Genomic DNA, 17793 nt, shown 5'->3' with positions numbered 1-17793 from the left:
CGGAGGATCCATGGGATGTGGATCCCTTAGACCCAGGTGGTTTAGGCCTGGGTCTCCAGTTGCGAGTAGGTCTGTAAGAGACCTGGGTGCCTCGGCCACCGCGCGAACCTCGTCCTGATGCAGAGGTAGAGGACGTAGAAGACCAGTTGGCATTGGGCCGGAAAGGCCGAAATGGAGGTTGCTGCTGGTACCGAAAGGACCGGGTAGGTTTTTTCTGGGGGAGAAATTTACTTTTCCCTCCGGTAGCATCCGAGATCATTTGGTCCAATTTTTCTCCAAATAACCGACCAGCCTGGAAAGGCAGGGCTGTTAGAGAACGTTTGGAAGCCGAATCTGCTCACCAATCCCTGAGCCACAGGGCTCTCCTGATGGAGATTGCATTGGCGGCTGCCTGTGCAGCGCAATTGGCTGCGTCCATAGAGGCGTTGACTATGAAGTCTCCGGCCTGCGCTATCTGGTTAACCAGGATGCCGGCTTCTGGATGTAAGTCACTGGCCTGGATGGTAGAGGAAAGAGTCTCGGTCCAGGCGACCATAGCCTTCGCCACCCAGGAGGTGGCGAAGGATGGGAAGAGAGACGCTCCTGTGGCCTCGAAGGCAGAACGAGCCAGATATTCAATCTGGCGATCGGAGGGGTTCTTAACGGAGGAACCGTCCGAAAGAGACAGGATGGTCTTGGACGCGAGGTGTGACACAGCAGGATCCACAGAGGGAGACTGCAGCCAGTCCTTGATTAATTCCCGAGAAAAAGGGTATTTGGCCTCAATGGACTTTTGTCCCATGAAACGTTTATCAGGGTGATCCCTATGTTTTTGTACAATCTCCTTAAAGTGAGGGTGAGTGACAAAAACCTTTTGAACACGTTTAGTCCGTTTGAAAGACACCACGTGTTCGGGTTCCGATACGGAATCCTCAGTCACCTTAAGGGTCTGGTTGACCGCCTCGATGAGAGAGTCGAGAGACTCTCTTGGGAGGAGGGGGAGTTCTGAACATAGGAAATGTCGGACTCATATTCAGAGTTATCAGACGTAGGGGAAGGGGACCGGGAAGCAGAGCTTGCAAGCACTGAAGGGCCCGCTAGCTCATGGTCAGGGGATGAAACGTGAACGCCTTTGCTAGATCCCCGAATAGAAAGTGACCGGGTACGCCCCCTGCTGGTGGACGGATCCATACCGTCATCTGAATCCGCCGCAGTCCGACCTGGAGAGGGGCCCCTGAGGGAGTCAATTGCCCTGGCTAGGGAAGCCACAGATCGTGACAGAGAAGCCGCCCACTCAGGGGGGCTAGGCTCTACAGGGTCGACAGCTGCGGCATCGGCGACAGTACCAGCGGCGGCAAGAGGCGGCCGCACAGAGGGCAAGGTACAAGCCGCACACAGTGGGCTACTGTGGGCACGGGGCAGAGCCGTATTGCAAGTGGCACATACAGTGAAAAACACTGTGTGCTTTTTGTTACCCTTTTTAGTCTCCTTGGATTGAGACATAGTGCCTTTGGAACAGAGCGGGCAGTATATGCTGGGAAGGGGTTAAGCCTTCTTGAAGCAGCTTACCCACGGTCCAGACTGTGTCCCCAGGGAGAGATATGGCGGTGGAGCGCTTGAAGGGACCACTGTAGAAGCGTGGGCTCCGTGCAGAGATACTGGAAATATGGCCCCCGAGATTTGGAGGGCGCTTCTCGTCCCAGGCGAGAAGCGCCGGAGTAGGGGGCGGAGCTACGGACGCGGGAGGGATTTATCCACTGCGGCCTACTCCGGCTGAAGAAGCCGGGGACTAAATTTATGGGGCCTGCCGGCGATGTGCGGCCGCGACGGAGCTTTCTGAACCTCCGCCCAGCACCGCCGACCCCCGGCCGGTGGCGCCTCTCCCCAGGGACCCGGACCGCATAACTGCCGCACAACTGCCGCACACGGGGGCACGGGGGAGCAGGGGGGAATGTACATGTGAACTCAATCCATGCACCCTGGATGGGGATGGAGAGTGAGGCATCCTCGATGATCAGAGGGGTTTGCGGCACATCTTGCACTCCGGCTGCCTTTCCTGAGCACAATGCTCTATTGCAGGCGGGAGGGGGGGGTTAAATCGGGACCGTATAAGAACCGTTGCCCCGGCGCAAGCTTTCGTGCGCCATACGTCGCAGGAGAGGGACGGGGAGGTATACTCGCCGTGCTCGCCTGTTGCTGGTTCGGGGGAGAGCGGGTCCCATAAAAAAGGATCCGTCGCCCCCTTCACTCCGTTAAATAAAAAATAAAAATTTACAGAAAAATAAAAATTAAAAACTAAAATAAAGTTGGGGTCTGAAAACAGACCCAAGTGCCTCCTACAGACACTAAGCAAGAACTGGTTGAAATTGTATCCAGTGAAGGGGTGTATACTGCAGAGGAGGAGTTAATCTTTCTGTCTACTTAGTGTCCTCCTAGTGGCAGCAGCATAACACCCCATGGTCCTGTGTCCATGGTCCTGTGTCCCCCAATGAGGCGTAGGAGAAATATGAAGCTGTCACGCTTGGGTCAGGAGAGCAGCCGGCCAGTCTGTGCATTGTGATCCGATTTATACGGCCGTCTGATTGCATCCTTGGAAGAAGAAACTATACAAACACACTCCAACTTAAAGGATTGTTCACGTTGAGTTTTTGGAGCAGAAATGCTACAAAAACTGAGTGATTGGAGAGTTTCTGCACTAAAGAGCATAGTGTGAACATATCTTAGGAGTTCAGACTGTGGCTCATAGTATAGAAATGAAACGTCAGTCATAAATATTCTTGATATTTTATTAACAAAACACTTTAAATACGATATACAACAAGGAGTCACCGTACAGTACTATCGATATGTAGACACTCCTGTGTTCTGACCTACAAACCTGTCTACGGGGCTATTTTTTGTTTTGCAGCTCGCTTCCATTACTTGGGACAAGTGTGGCACTGTTAAAAAAAGCATCTTACAATGACATAAGTGAAAACGTGCTTCTGTCCCACAAATATTTGCAGATTAATTTTTTTTTCTGTGTGTGCTCTTATGACTTTTCTTTTTTGCCCAGTAGCATCACAAACGTCTATGTATGGTTGACTTATAGGGTCATGTCAGCTTCCCATCCACTGGAATTGGAGCTATGGTAATGGCTGACCTTCGCCATTTCCACACTCCCCGAAAGTGAATAAGTTTGGGAATTGGCATAGGACTGCGAGCGATGGTTTCAATAAAGTTACATGTGGGATGGGTCTATCCCTTTAATCACAGATTGGATTTTACTGTACAGTCGATGCAAACCATAACTACATTTGGACATATGTACAAACACAACGTGTAACATTTTCAAAAGACAAATGTAAAAAAAAAAAAAGCAAACATATTAATAAGAAAGTTTAAAGTTTTGCGCCTTTAAAACAGGTTTTCTCACAACAGACTTTTCTTTACCTACCAACAGTCCAAAGAGAAGGGTCTTATATCTGGTGGTCTCATTGATCACAAGAAGAGGTGTCACTGTCCAAACTTCAGTCCAGAATAAAGGGAGTGGTTTGCAAACTGTTCCTCCATTCATTGTGTATGGGACTGACATGGCATGGGGTGGAAGCAGTGCCGCTCTATTGAATCCTGCCCAACGTGAGGAAGAATGGCGGCCCGTGACAGCCATTCTCAGGATCAGACACCCGCAGGATAGGTGATAAATGTCCTCCCCTTTAAGGACTGTTGACTGTGGTTGGTTCTTAGTCAATCTTTAGAGAAAACCATTGAAAAGGCGACAAGATAAATACAACAGACCACATGGCGGATTGTCTCTATGATGAAGACGATACTGAAGAGTTGAATAATGGCGTCACCACTAAGCCACCGCTCAGATCCAGGCCTCGTCCTTCTTTTTCCTTAATCAGGAGACAGAAAATGCTGTTAGTGGCTGTGATTTCCATTACCCAGACTGTAGAACTTTCCATGCGAACAGCTTATGTGTAGAAAATCCTCATCATAATGTGCAATGAGTTGGCAGAGAACACTGTAAAGATGGTGGAAATATGAGCCTAATGCGGCTTCTCCCGGCACCGGGTGATTGATAAGTCTCGCCCCTGTGTTGTATACATGAAGGTACACCTGTCAATCACAGAGCGCAGATTAATCTCATCTCTGCTTATGGTCTCTGGACAGGGTGAGTCTTTCGCCAGTGCTGATGGGGCGGCGTGTTGGAGTGGACCCTCCTGATTCATTAACCGGCGCAAAGTGACGAGCACTGCACCACAAGTCTCTACTGGAGTAAGACTTGTAGCGAATGTCACTGCTCCTCAGAAATTTGATGAGCAGGGGGTCGCAATGTCCCCCTGTCCTGCCCACTGGTAGGATAATTTACTTTGACTTCCAAACAGAACAGATCTCCGAAGCGGCCTGTGCTGGAAGGTTAACATACCGGTGTATTTTTGTAAAAAAATCAATGGTTAAAAGAAAAATTCGATTTTATCATTTATTTTTTCAAACTACCCCTTTAACTCCAGAACACAATTGGGGTACTTACAGCTTTGTAGTCGAGGAACATTTCTTTAAAAGCCAGGAAGTCTGTGAAAGTCAGCAATATGTCAAATATGTCCCCGGCCATTTCCTGACGATGAGATCTGCCATGAAAGAGTTAAAATCAGAAATGATCTGAAATCCCCTCCCCACTTCATAAGTAGCTCTACTCCTCAATTCTCTGAGGGTTTTGCCTCCATATTTGAGACCACATACACAAGTGGCCTTCTATACCACGGCTAGTGTTCGGCGAGGAATGAATGGTAAACACCTTCTGTTCCACGTTTCCTCTGAAGGTTTTTCCATTGACCAGAAAAAGGACAAGCTATACAGTCCCGGCATTCATGGCAGCCTCTGAGAGCAGAGTGTAACCAAGTGGATGGTTTTGGTGCACAGAAATGACTGCACCAACCTGTGGTCTCGAATAGGCAAGACCCGCAGAGAATTGAGGTGTAGAGTAGGAGACCCATCTGTGAGACGTAGACCATGACCGGGACACCTCATTGGCCAGACATGTGAACGTGCTCCATGGGGGCGACGACACGTTCTGAACATTCATGGGCATTGACAAGATAGTAAGTCACCTGTGAGAAAGGGATCAAATGATCCTACAGAGAGAAACCAGGTGGATATTCCGCCCCAATACAACGTCACCACGAGGGCTGAAACAACAACTTGGTACTGTGATTTTTAGTTACAGTGGCATGTAAAAGTTTGTGCACCCTTGGTCAAAATTACTGTTATCGTGAACAGTTAAGCAAGCTGAAATGATCTCTGAAAGTACTAAAGGTGACACATTTCCTATGTATTTGGCAGCAGCATAACCCCCATGGTCCTGTGTCTCCCAATGAGGTGAAAGAGAAATATGTATTTTTATCTGTTACATTTTAAAAATTACAAAACGAAAAATGGGCCGATGCAAGAGTTTTGGCACCCACGGAGATTTGTGTGATCAGATAACAATGACCAAGATTTCAGACCTTAATTAACCTGTTAGGGTATGTGTCCACGTTCAGGATTGCATCAGGATTTTATGCAGGTAAAATCCTGACCAAATCTGCACCTGAGGTCCCTGGTAGGTCACCTGCGTTGTCCTTGCGTTGTTTCAGCACTGTAAGGACATGCTGCGTTCTTAAAAGACGCGCCACATGTCCGTTTCCTCGGGTGTGCCGCATGCGTCTTTTAATGCATAGTGGAGACAGGATTTCATGAAATGCCCTCCACTATGCTGTAACATCTGGACGCTGCGTGTTTGACGCTGCGGCTCTACGCAGCGTCAAACACGCAGCGTTTCCTGAACGTGGAAACATACCCTTAGGGTTATGGATTGTTCACTATAATTGTTAGGAAAAGCCAGATGATGCAAATTTCCCAGCGTTATAAAAACCAGCCTCCTCTAATCTTGTGCCAAAAAACAGCAGCCATGTGTTCTTCTATGCAGCTGCTTAGAGATCCGAAAATGAAAATGGTGGAGGCACACAAAGCAGGAGAAGGCTATAAGAAGATATCAAAGCGTTTTCAAGTTGCCCTTTCCTCAGTTCAAAATGTAATTAATAAATTGCAGTTATCAGGAACAGTGAAGGTCAAGACCAGGTCTGGAAGACAAAGCAAAATTTCAGTGAGAGCTGCTTGTAGGATTACTAAAGAGGCAATTCAGGACCCCCGTTTGACTGCAAAAGACCTTCAGAAAGATTTAGCAGACTCTGGAGTTGTTATACATTGTTCTACTGTTCAGAAACACCTGCCCTTCATGGAAGAGTCACCAGAAGAAAACCTCTCCTGCATCCTTACCATAAAATTCAGTGTCGGATGTATGTAAAAGAGCATCTAAACAAGCCTGATACATTTTGGATACAAGACCTGTGGACCAATAAGGTTAAATAGAACGCTTTGGCCACAATGATCAAAGCTATGTGTGAAGAAAAAAAAGGGCACAGAATTTCAAGAAAAGAACATCTCACCAATCAGCAAACATTGGGGGTGGATCAATCATGCTTTGGGGTTGTCAATGGCACAGGGAACATTTAATGGGTAGAGGGAAGAATGGATTCAATGAAATTTCAACATATTCTTGATGCAAACATAACACCAGCTGTAAAAAGCGGAGGTTGATAAGAGGATGGCTTCTACAAATGGATAATGATCCTAAACACGTTAAAATCCACAACAGACTACCTCAAAAGGCGCAAGGTGAAGGTTTTACTATGGCCCTCACAGTCCCCTGATCTGAACAACATTGAAATCTGACTAGACCTCAAAATAGCAGAGGATGGAAGACGACCCAGGAATCTCACAGAAGTGGAAGAATTTTATTAGAAGAATGGATGAAAATCTCTCAAACAAGAATTGAAAGACTCTTGTCCGGCTACAAAAAGCATTTACAAGCTGTGATACTTGCAAAAGGGTGCACTACTAGGTACTAACCATGCAGGGTAGCCAAACCTTTTTGCATTGGCCCATTTTCCTTTTTGTAAATTTTAAAATCTAACAGATGAAAAATATATATATTTCTTTATTGCTTTATTGGGGGACACAGGTAACCATTCCCCAATGAAGGCTCCAAGAAAGATTTTACGGTGAGAACCAAAAATCCCTCTTTTTTGGCTAAAATACAAAGGAATTGTTTCATCTATAACTTTAGCCCTTTTAGAGATCATTTCATTTTAAGCTTTAATTGTTCAGTAACAGTAATTTTGACCAGCGGTGCCCAAACTTTTACATGCCACAGTACAGTGAATTATTTTGGTTCAGGGTGGGTCTGTGTTGCTACGGACCACGTCTCCTACGATTTACCACGGTCAGTACAGGATTAACATCTATTTGGATTTATTCTCACCAATTGTTGTTTGCTACATTCATAGTTGATGTAGGTATTTTCAGGAACATATAGAGATATCTTCTGTATTTATTACATTAATAATAAAAGTTCGGCTTTAACAAGACAATCCAATCTTGGATTTGAACGGCTTATCCCCTTAAGGATACTGGTAGGCGAAAAGATTAATTCTGACCATTCTACTTTTTTTCTTTTTTTTTTAACCTGTACTTTGTCATTACACACTTACTGTAAGGAAGCGATGAATGTGTTCATGTTAAATGTTGGAATCCGCTCCATCAACTGTTGTTCTATGAATTTCTCCACTAAACTGATCTACAACAAAAATAATCAGATGTGCATACAATAAATGTAATCCCTTAATTGGTGAAAGTACTAGTGGGCTAAAAAGTAAAAAAAAAAAAAAAAAAAAAAAAAATTTCGGCACCTATCGTGCTGGCAGAATGCTCAATAGGAGGAACCACTCACTCAAAATTAGATCACGTATTTGTGTAGTAGTAGGACTGGTCAGATTCACAGCTTCTGTCTTACAGAATATTTACACCTTTTCACAAACATATTTATGGAAGGAAAGTTAACTTAAGGCTGGAGGTGAAGAAACGCCACTTAAACGGAATCTATCAGTTTTTTTTCTATAATCTGAGAGCAGCATGATGCAGGCGATTTATTAATTTTCTTACATATTCATTAAATATGGGCGTGTATGCAAGTTTATTTTCTTCGGTATCTTCAAATTCTTGGTAATACTTTTCCATGAAGTTTCTCTGTAGCACTTGAAACTCTAAATCTAGAAGAAAAAAAAAAGAAAAATGAAAAATACAAAATGAGGGTCACATAATACACCACCACTGCAGTCAATTAATGAGCTCAACATAAGGCACCGAGCTCAGTGATTGTCTGCAGCGGTGATGTCACGTAGACAGCTCCCCATCACTGCAGGCAATTAATGAGCTCAACATAAGGCGCTGAGCTCAGTGATTGCAGCGGTGATGTCATGTTGACAGCTCACCACCACTGCAGCCAATTAATACGCTCAACGTAAGGCGCTGAGCTCAGTGATTGTCTGCAGCGGTGATGTCACGTTGACAGCTCACCACCACTGCAGCCAATTAATGCGCTCAACGTAAGGCGCTGAGCTCAGGGATTGTCTGCAGCGGTGATGCAAGCGGTTGGTATGATATCACTGCTGCAGGGGCGGAGGGCGAGTGCAATCTGATTTCATCACTATATATTACAGGACATGTTTGGGGTTCTCTCCTGTTTCAGAGATGGCCACTGCAGTGACAGGGGCGAGTCTGGCCCGCAGCAGAGCACAGATAGTGACAGTGCGCTTTAGCCTTACCCCTGCATTCCCCATGCTAAGGAGGTGCCATATTGGAAGCAGGAGGAATGGAACGCCAATCTGACAAAAGGGAGGGCACCAGCTGGGGTGACTATATGTGAGAAATATATAGGGACGTGCCAAGATAAATTCTGTCCCCTTCAGCCAATAAATAAGCCAAAAGGTGTCACTTTCTAAACCTCCAAGCAGTGATGTAGATGAAGCATGGTGGGGCAGTTGTGGATCACATTTACCCATTATGATGTCTTCCAAGTGACCGACCACACAGTCAAATTCTGCATCCTTGGGGGAAGAACTGCAATGCAAAAAAATGGATTATACAGCTACTTTGACATGGATTTTCATCATAAGAACACCAGCCTCCTCAGGTCTAGGAGATACTGTATTCTGAAAATTGGTTGACAGATCGGTACGGCAGAGTGCACGATCGTTCAGTCTGCACCATTATAGCTTATACAAGCCGTGACGGAACCCATGAATGTGTAAACACCATGGGGGGATAAATGATGTCCGAGCAGTGGAGACCTCCCAAATACTATGATCATTACATGTGGTCTTACATTGATAGGGTAAAGTTCTCTTCTTCTAGATCCTCCATGTTACATGGACTAAACCTGCGAAAAGGCAGAAAAGAAAAAATGTAACATATAAACCTATGGCAGGTGATATCCAAAACTACGCTGAAGACTAAAGGAGACCCCGGACCCAGTAACAGCTCTCACGGAGATGGATCTGGTGACATTTCCTGATATTGTTATGCCACGTGAGTGCTGCAGCCAATCAGCAGCCACCCTTCCCTCAGACATCAGAGTAGTGGACAACCCCTTTAAAAGTGAACTGTAATTTGAAGCCACAGACAAATCCTCCCTGTCGGGATGCTGGTGCAGGTTTAGATGTGGATTCGTCATGACGATGCAGATTTAGCAGCGAATCCGCATCTAATCCACACTGATCCCACAGCGAACTGTCAGACCGGACAGCGTTTCGCAGATGTCTGAATTTGGCCTTATCCGTACAAACCAATTACGATGCAGCTTTTCATTTTTAACCCCTTCCCGACCTGTGACACAGCGTATGCGTCATGAAAGTCGGTGCCAATCCGACCTGTGACGCATATGCTGTGTCACAGAATGATCGTGTCCCTGCAGGCCGGGTGAAAGGGTTAACTCCAATTTCACCCGACATGCAGGGACAGGGGGAGTGGTACTTCAGCCCAGGATGGGGGGGGGGGGGGGGGGGGGCTTCGCCCCCCCCCCGTGGCTACGATCACTCTGATTGGCTGTTACACTTTCAACAGCCAATCAGAGCAATCTGTAATATTTCACCTATGAAAATTGGTGAAATATTACAATCCAGCCATGGCCGATGCTGCAATAGCATCTGCCACGGCTGGAGACCCCGATCTGCCCCCCCACCGCCACCGATCTCCTCCTCTGTCCTGTCATGTCCCATGCTCCCCTCCGTCCTCCTGTCCGCTCCCCCCATGCTCCGATCGCACCCCCCCATACTTACCGAGCTCCGATGTCCCTCCCGGTGTCCTCGGTCTTCTCCATGGGTGCCGCCATCTTCCAAAATGGCGGGCGCATGCGCAGTGCGCCCGCCGAATCTGCCGGCCGGCAGATTCTTTCCAGGTACATTTTGATCGCTGTGATGGAACCTATCACAGCGATCAAAATAAAAAAAATAGTAAATAAACCCCCCCCTTATCACCCCCATAGGTAGGGACAATAATAAAATACAGAAATTATATTTATTTTTGTTTTTCCATTAGGGTTAAGGGTAGGGTTACGGTTGCACTTAGGGCTAGGGTTGCACTTAGGGCTAGAATTAGGCTATGTGCACATGGTGCGGATTTGGCTGCGGATCCACAGCGGATTGGTCGCTGCGGATTCGTAGCAGTTTTCCATCACGTTTACAGTACCACGTAAACCTATGGAAAACCAAATCCGCTGTGCCCATGGTGCGGAAAATACAGCGCGGAAACGTTGCATTTTCCGCAGCATGTCAATTCTTTGTGCGGATTCCGCAGCGTTTTACACCTGCTCCATAATAGGAATCTGCAGGTGAAATCCACACAAAAACACTGGAAATCCGCAGGTAAAGCGCAGTGCGTTTTACCTGCAGATTTTTCAAAAACGGTGCGAAAAACCCCCACACAAATTCGCAACGTAGCCACATAGCCTTAGGGTTAGGATTGGAATTAGAGTTAGGGTTGGAATTAGGGTTAAGACTAGGGTTAGGGGTGTGTTGGGGTTAGTGTTGGAGTTAGAATTGAGGGGTTTCCACTGTGTAGGCACATCAGGGGTCTCCAAACGCGACATGGCGCCACCATTAATTCCAGCCAATCTTGCGTTCAAAAAGTCAAATGGTGCTCTCTCCCTTCCGAGTCCCGACGTGTGCCCAAACAGTGGTTTACCCCCACATATGGGGTACCAGCGTACTCAGGAGAAACTGGACAACAACTTTTGGGGTCCAATTTCTCCTGTAACCCTTGAGAAAATAACAAATTGCGGGCTAAAAAATTATTTTTGAGGAAAGAAAAATTATTTTTTATTTTCACAGCTCTGTGTTATAAACTTTTGGGAAGCACTTTGTAGTTCAAAGTGCTCACCACACATCTAGATAAGTTCCTTGGGGGGTCTAGTTTCCAAAATGGGGTCACTTGTGGGGGGTTTCTACTGTTTAGGCACATCAGGGGCTCTGCAAACGCAACGTGACGCCCGCAGAGCATTCCATCAAAGTCTGCATTTCATAACGTCACTACTTCCCTTCCGAGCCCTGACGTGTGCCCAAACAGTGGTTTACCCCCACATATGGGGTATCAGCATACTCAGGAGAAACTGGACAACAACTCTTGGGGTCAAATTTCTCCTATAACCCTTGGGAAAATAAAAAATTGCGGGCTAAAGAATTATTTTTGAGGAAAGAAATTATTTTTTATTTCATGTCTCTGCGTTATAAACTTCTGTGAAGCACCTGGGGGTTCAAAGTGGTCACCACACATCTATATTAGTTCCTTGGGAGGTCTAGTTTCCAAAATGGGGTCACTTGTGGGGGAGCTCCAATGTTTAGGCACACAGGGGCTCTCCAAACGCGACATGGTGTCCGCTAATGATTGGAGCTAATTTTTCATTCAAAAAGCCAAATGACGTGCCTTCCCTTCCGAGCCCTGCCGTGCGCCCAAACAGTGGTTTACCCCCACATATGAGGTATCAGCGTACTCAGGACAAATTGGACAACAACGTCCGTGGTCCAGTTTCTCCTTTTACCCTTGGGAAAATAAAAAAATTGTTGCTAAAAGATCATTTTTGTGACTAAAAAGTTAAATGTTTATTTTTTCCTTCCATGTTGCTTCTGCTGCTGTGAAACACCCGAAGGGTTAATAAACTTCTTGAATGTGGTTTTGAGCACCTTGAGGGGTGCAGTTTTTAGAATGGTGTCACTTTGGGGTATTTTCAGCCATATAGAACCCTCAAATTGACTTCAAATGTGAGGTGGTCCCTAAAAAAATGGTTTTGTAAATTTTGTTGTAAAAATGAGAAATCACTGGTCAAATTTTAACCCTTATAACTTCCTAGCAAAAAAAAAAATGTTGTTTCCAAAATTGTGCTGATGTAAAGTAGACATGTGGGAAACGTTATTTATTAACTATTTTGTGTCACATAACTCTCTGGTTTAACAGGATAAAAATTCAAAATGTGAAAATTGCGAAATTTTCGCAAAATTTCCGTTTTTTTCACAAATAAACTCAGAAATTATCGACCTAAATTTACCACTAACATGAAGTACAATATGTCCCGAAAAAACAATCTCAGAATCGCTAGGATCCGTTGAAGCGTTCCTGAGTTATTACCTCATAAAGGGACACTGGTCAGAATTGCAAAAAACGGCCAGGTCATTAAGGCCAAAATAGGCTGGGTCATGAAGGGGTTAAGAAATAAAAGCTGAGCTGTGATTGGCTGCGAGGGTGTAACAATAATAAAAGCTGTGCTGTGATTTGCTATGAAAGTGTAACAATCATAAAAGCTGCGCTGTGATTGGCTGTGAGGGAGTAACAGTAATAAGCCGAGCAGTAATTGGTTGCTATGGCAACAAAGACACTGTTCAACTTTTACTTCTTTTCAACAAATGTTGATAAGTGAATAATGACGTCATATAATCAAAAAAAGCTCCGCACGAACACCATGCTTTGTAATAATGGCATGCATAGGGACCATGGCACTTTGGTAAACGTCCCTTCGTCTCCCTTGTGCCCTTGCTGCTGGTGAGGAGCTAAATCTCAGCCCAGACAGACACCGTCACATTGCCTGCACAGACTAGAGGACGCAATAGTAATGAAGATTATACATACGTGTTATCGCCACACACGGCAGAATACCAATAAAGCTTTTCTTGTTGCCCACAGGACGCCTTTCAGTTCCGGGATGTGCCGCATTTACGCTTGACCAATGATGTTCGTTAATCATCTCCCGCTGACCAATAGGAACGACTAATGAATAGAGGTGCAGCGACGCAACCAATCAGCGCCGAGGATTCACCGTTACCCGTACCCACGGCAACGGAGTGTGGTTGGCCTGCGCGTCACGTGCCCTGGAAGAGATTCTAGATCCAGTTGTATTGTATTGGATGGAAATGTGACTGGGGGCGGAGATCAATAAAGTTTTATACAATTTGTATTGTGAAAACGAAATAAACACAATCCTGGTCACCATGGTTACATGTAAAGGGTGACAAATGCAACATAATGAGCAGAAGTAACAGATTATAGAGGAGCGCTATTATTATGTGTAACATATATGCACACACGGAGTCCTGGGGATACGGCATTACAAAATTATATATATATACAGCTATAAAAGGTTATGTCTGCTTTCAGTCCTGCGCCGCCACACACAGTATTACATCATACCTCCAACTTTTAAAGATGTGAAAGAGGGACAAAGTTTGTGGCGCACAGCGCGCGCCGCGGCAAATTTTAGGCCACACCTCTGACCACACCCATTCATAATTAGTCACACCCATATCCACGTCCCAACCACACCCATTTAGCACTGCTGATCACACTGTTTCATATACAATAATTATAAACAAAAAAATATGGCCACACAGTGCTCCATACTGTATAATGGCCACACATGATGCTCCATACTGTATAATGGCCACACATGATGCTCCATACTGTATAATGACCGCACATGATGCTACACACTGTATAATGACCGCACATGATGCTACACACTGTATAATGACCGCACATGATGCTCCATACTGTATATTGGCTGCACATGATGCTCAATACTGTATAATGACCGCACATGACGCTCCATACTGTATAATGACCGCACATGATGCTCCATACTGTATAATGACCGCACATGACGCTCCATACTGTATAATGACCGCACATGATGCTCCATACTGTATAATGACCGCACATGATGCTGCATACTGTATAATGGCCTCACAGTGCTCCATACGATATAATGACCACACATGATGCTCCATACTGTATAATGACCGCACATGATGCTCCATACTGTATAATGACCGCACATGACGCTCCATACTGTATAATGACCGCACATGATGCTCCATACTGTATAATGACCGCACATGACGCTCCATACTGTATAATGACCGCACATGATGCTCCATACTGTATAATGGCCACACATAATGCTCCATACTATATAATGACTGCACATGATGCTCCATACTGTATAATGACCGCACATGATGCTCCATACTGTATAATGACCGCACATGATGCTCCATACTGTATAATGGCCTCACAGTGCTCCATATGATATAATGACCACACATGATGCTCCATACTGTATAATGACCGCACATGATGCTCCATACTGTATAATGACCGCACATGACGCTCCATACTGTATAATGACCGCACATGATGCTCCATACTGTATAATGACCGCACATGACGCTCCATACTGTATAATGACCGCACATGATGCTCCATACTGTATAATGGCCACACATAATGCTCCATACTATATAATGACTGCACATGATGCTCCATACTGTATAATGACCGCACATGACGCTCCATACTGTATAATGGCCACACATGATGCTCCATACTGTATAATGGCCACACATGATGCTCCATACTGTATAATGGCCACACATGATGCTCCATACTGTATAATGACCGCACATGACGCTCCATACTGTATAATGACCGCACATGATGCTCCATACTATATAATGACCGCACATGATGCTCCATAGTGTATAATGGCCACACATGATGCTCCATACTGTATAATGGCCGCACATGATGCTCCATACTGTATAATGGCCACACATGATGCTCCATACTGTATAATGACTGCACATGATGCTCCATACTGTATAATGACCGCACATGACGCTCCATACTGTATAATGTCCGCACATGATGCTCCATACTGTATAATGGCCACACATGATGCTCCATACTGTATGATGACCACACATGACGCTCCATACTGTATAATGACCGCACATGATGCTCCATACTGTATAATGGCCACACATAATGCTCCATACTATATAATGACTGCACATGATGCTCCATACTGTATAATGACCGCGCATGATGCTCAATACTGTATAATGACCGCACATGACGCTCCATACTGTATAATGACCGCACATGATGCTCCATACTGTATAATGACCGCACATGACGCTCCATACTGTATAATGACCGCACATGATGCTCCATACTGTATAATGACCGCACATGATGCTGCATACTGTATAATGGCCTCACAGTGCTCCATACGATATAATGACCACACATGATGCTCCATACTGTATAATGACCGCACATGATGCTCCATACTGTATAATGACCGCACATGACGCTCCATACTGTATAATGACCGCACATGATGCTCCATACTGTATAATGACCGCACATGACGCTCCATACTGTATAATGACCGCACATGATGCTCCATACTGTATAATGGCCACACATAATGCTCCATACTATATAATGACTGCACATGATGCTCCATACTGTATAATGACCGCACATGATGCTCCATACTGTATAATGACCGCACATGATGCTCCATACTGTATAATGGCCTCACAGTGCTCCATATGATATAATGACCACACATGATGCTCCATACTGTATAATGACCGCACATGATGCTCCATACTGTATAATGACCGCACATGACGCTCCATACTGTATAATGACCGCACATGATGCTCCATACTGTATAATGACCGCACATGACGCTCCATACTGTATAATGACCGCACATGATGCTCCATACTGTATAATGGCCACACATAATGCTCCATACTATATAATGACTGCACATGATGCTCCATACTGTATAATGACCGCACATGACGCTCCATACTGTATAATGGCCACACATGATGCTCCATACTGTATAATGGCCACACATGATGCTCCATACTGTATAATGGCCACACATGATGCTCCATACTGTATAATGACCGCACATGACGCTCCATACTGTATAATGACCGCACATGATGCTCCATACTGTATAATGACCGCACATGATGCTCCATAGTGTATAATGGCCACACATGATGCTCCATACTGTATAATGGCCGCACATGATGCTCCATACTGTATAATGGCCACACATGATGCTCCATACTGTATAATGACTGCACATGATGCTCCATACTGTATAATGACCGCACATGACGCTCCATACTGTATAATGTCCGCACATGATGCTCCATACTGTATAATGGCCACACATGATGCTCCATACTGTATGATGACCACACATGACGCTCCATACTGTATAATGACCGCACATGATGCTCCATACTGTATAATGGCCACACATGATGCTCCATACTGTATAATGACCGCACATGACGCTCCATACTGTATAATGACCGCACATGATGCTCCATACTGTATAATGACCGCACATGACGCTCCATACTGTATAATGTCCGCACATGTTGCTCCATACTGTATAATGACCGCGCATGATGCTCCATACTGTATAATGACCCCACATGATGCTCCATACTGTATATTGGCCGCACATGATGCTCCATACTGTATAATGACCCCACATGATGCTCCATACTGTATAATGGCCACACATGATGCTCCATACTGTATAATGACCGCACATGATGCTCCATACTGTATAATGACCGCACATGATGCTCCATACTGTATAATGACCGCACATGATGCTCCATACTGTATAATGACTGCGCATGATGCTCCATACTGTATAATGGCTGCGCATGATGCTCCATACTGTATAATGACCCCACATGATGCTCCATACTGTATAATGACCGCACATGATGCTCCATACTGTATATTGGCCGCACATGATGCTCCATACTGTATATTGGCCACACATGATACTTCGTACCATATAATGGCCACACATAGCTACTCCAACACACGAGGCTGCGCTCCGTCCACTTTGCACACACGGCTCCGCTCCATACACCTCATACACACACGGCTCCACTCCATACACCTCGTACACACACGGCTCTGCTACATCCACACTGTACACACACGGCTCCGCTCCATACACCTCGCACACACACGGCTCCTATACAGGAGGAGCGGTACTGTGCAGTGTATATATACTGGAGGAGGGGTACTGTGCTGCGTATATATACAGGAGGAGTGGTACTGTGCAGTGTATATATACACATACTTAGATTTACACCACGCAGGCTATATATATATATATATATATATATATATATATATATAATGGTGTTCAAAAGTCCTGCATAGGCATGAAGAAAACTATATGTTTCATACTTCTGCATCTCTACAGTGAAACTGGTGGAACATATATGTTTTTGTAATCCCTCATTGTATGCCATACTCATTTTTGAATGTCCCAAGTGTATAAATTGTTATGGTATGCGCATTTTTGATCATTTTTTTTACAGCATAACCATACCTACACCAGTACAGTGTGTAGAATGGTGAACAGGTTTCTAAGTTCATTAACTTCCAATGCACGTTCACACAGACTTAAATTTTACTTTTTAAGATTTATTATTTTTTATTTAATTCAGAGTCCTGAAAAGGGCTTTTTTAGTGCATCTTTAGCTTCTAATACTT

At 45.0% G+C, this 17793-nt stretch overlaps 1 protein-coding gene across 1 annotated transcript; it reads right to left on the bottom strand.

The window, feature by feature from the left end:
- Window positions 1–2751: 2751 nt before the first annotated feature.
- On the bottom strand, window positions 2752–13156 carry ARL2BP (ARF like GTPase 2 binding protein). The gene is made up of 7 exons (XM_077288316.1): window positions 13018–13156; window positions 9227–9280; window positions 8900–8961; window positions 8005–8111; window positions 7554–7639; window positions 4496–4592; window positions 2752–3857 (listed from the first exon to the last, which is right to left on the bottom strand). The coding sequence occupies exons 2-7, from the start codon at window positions 9262–9264 to the stop codon at window positions 3774–3776; spliced, it is 474 nt and encodes a 157-aa protein (XP_077144431.1). The 5' UTR covers window positions 9265–9280; window positions 13018–13156; the 3' UTR covers window positions 2752–3773.
- Between the last annotated feature and the right edge of the window lie 4637 nt (window positions 13157–17793).

This window comes from Ranitomeya variabilis, chromosome 2 (genome assembly GCF_051348905.1).
Source record: "Ranitomeya variabilis isolate aRanVar5 chromosome 2, aRanVar5.hap1, whole genome shotgun sequence".
Lineage (NCBI taxonomy): Eukaryota > Metazoa > Chordata > Amphibia > Anura > Dendrobatidae > Ranitomeya > Ranitomeya variabilis.
This window is presented reverse-complemented; position numbering and strand designations above follow the sequence as displayed.

Excerpts from the sequence above, each read along its gene's own strand:
- ARL2BP (XM_077288316.1), bottom strand. The coding sequence starts at position 9,264 with ATGGAGGATCTAGAAGAAGAGAACTTTACCCTATCAAT. Across the intron at positions 7,640-8,004 it reads CGCCCATATTTAATGAATAT|ATCAGTTTAGTGGAGAAATT; the intron begins GTAAGAAAATTA and ends TTTTTGTTGTAG. Across the intron at positions 4,593-7,553 it reads ACATTCATCGCTTCCTTACA|ATCTCATCGTCAGGAAATGG; the intron begins GTAAGTGTGTAA and ends CTTTCATGGCAG.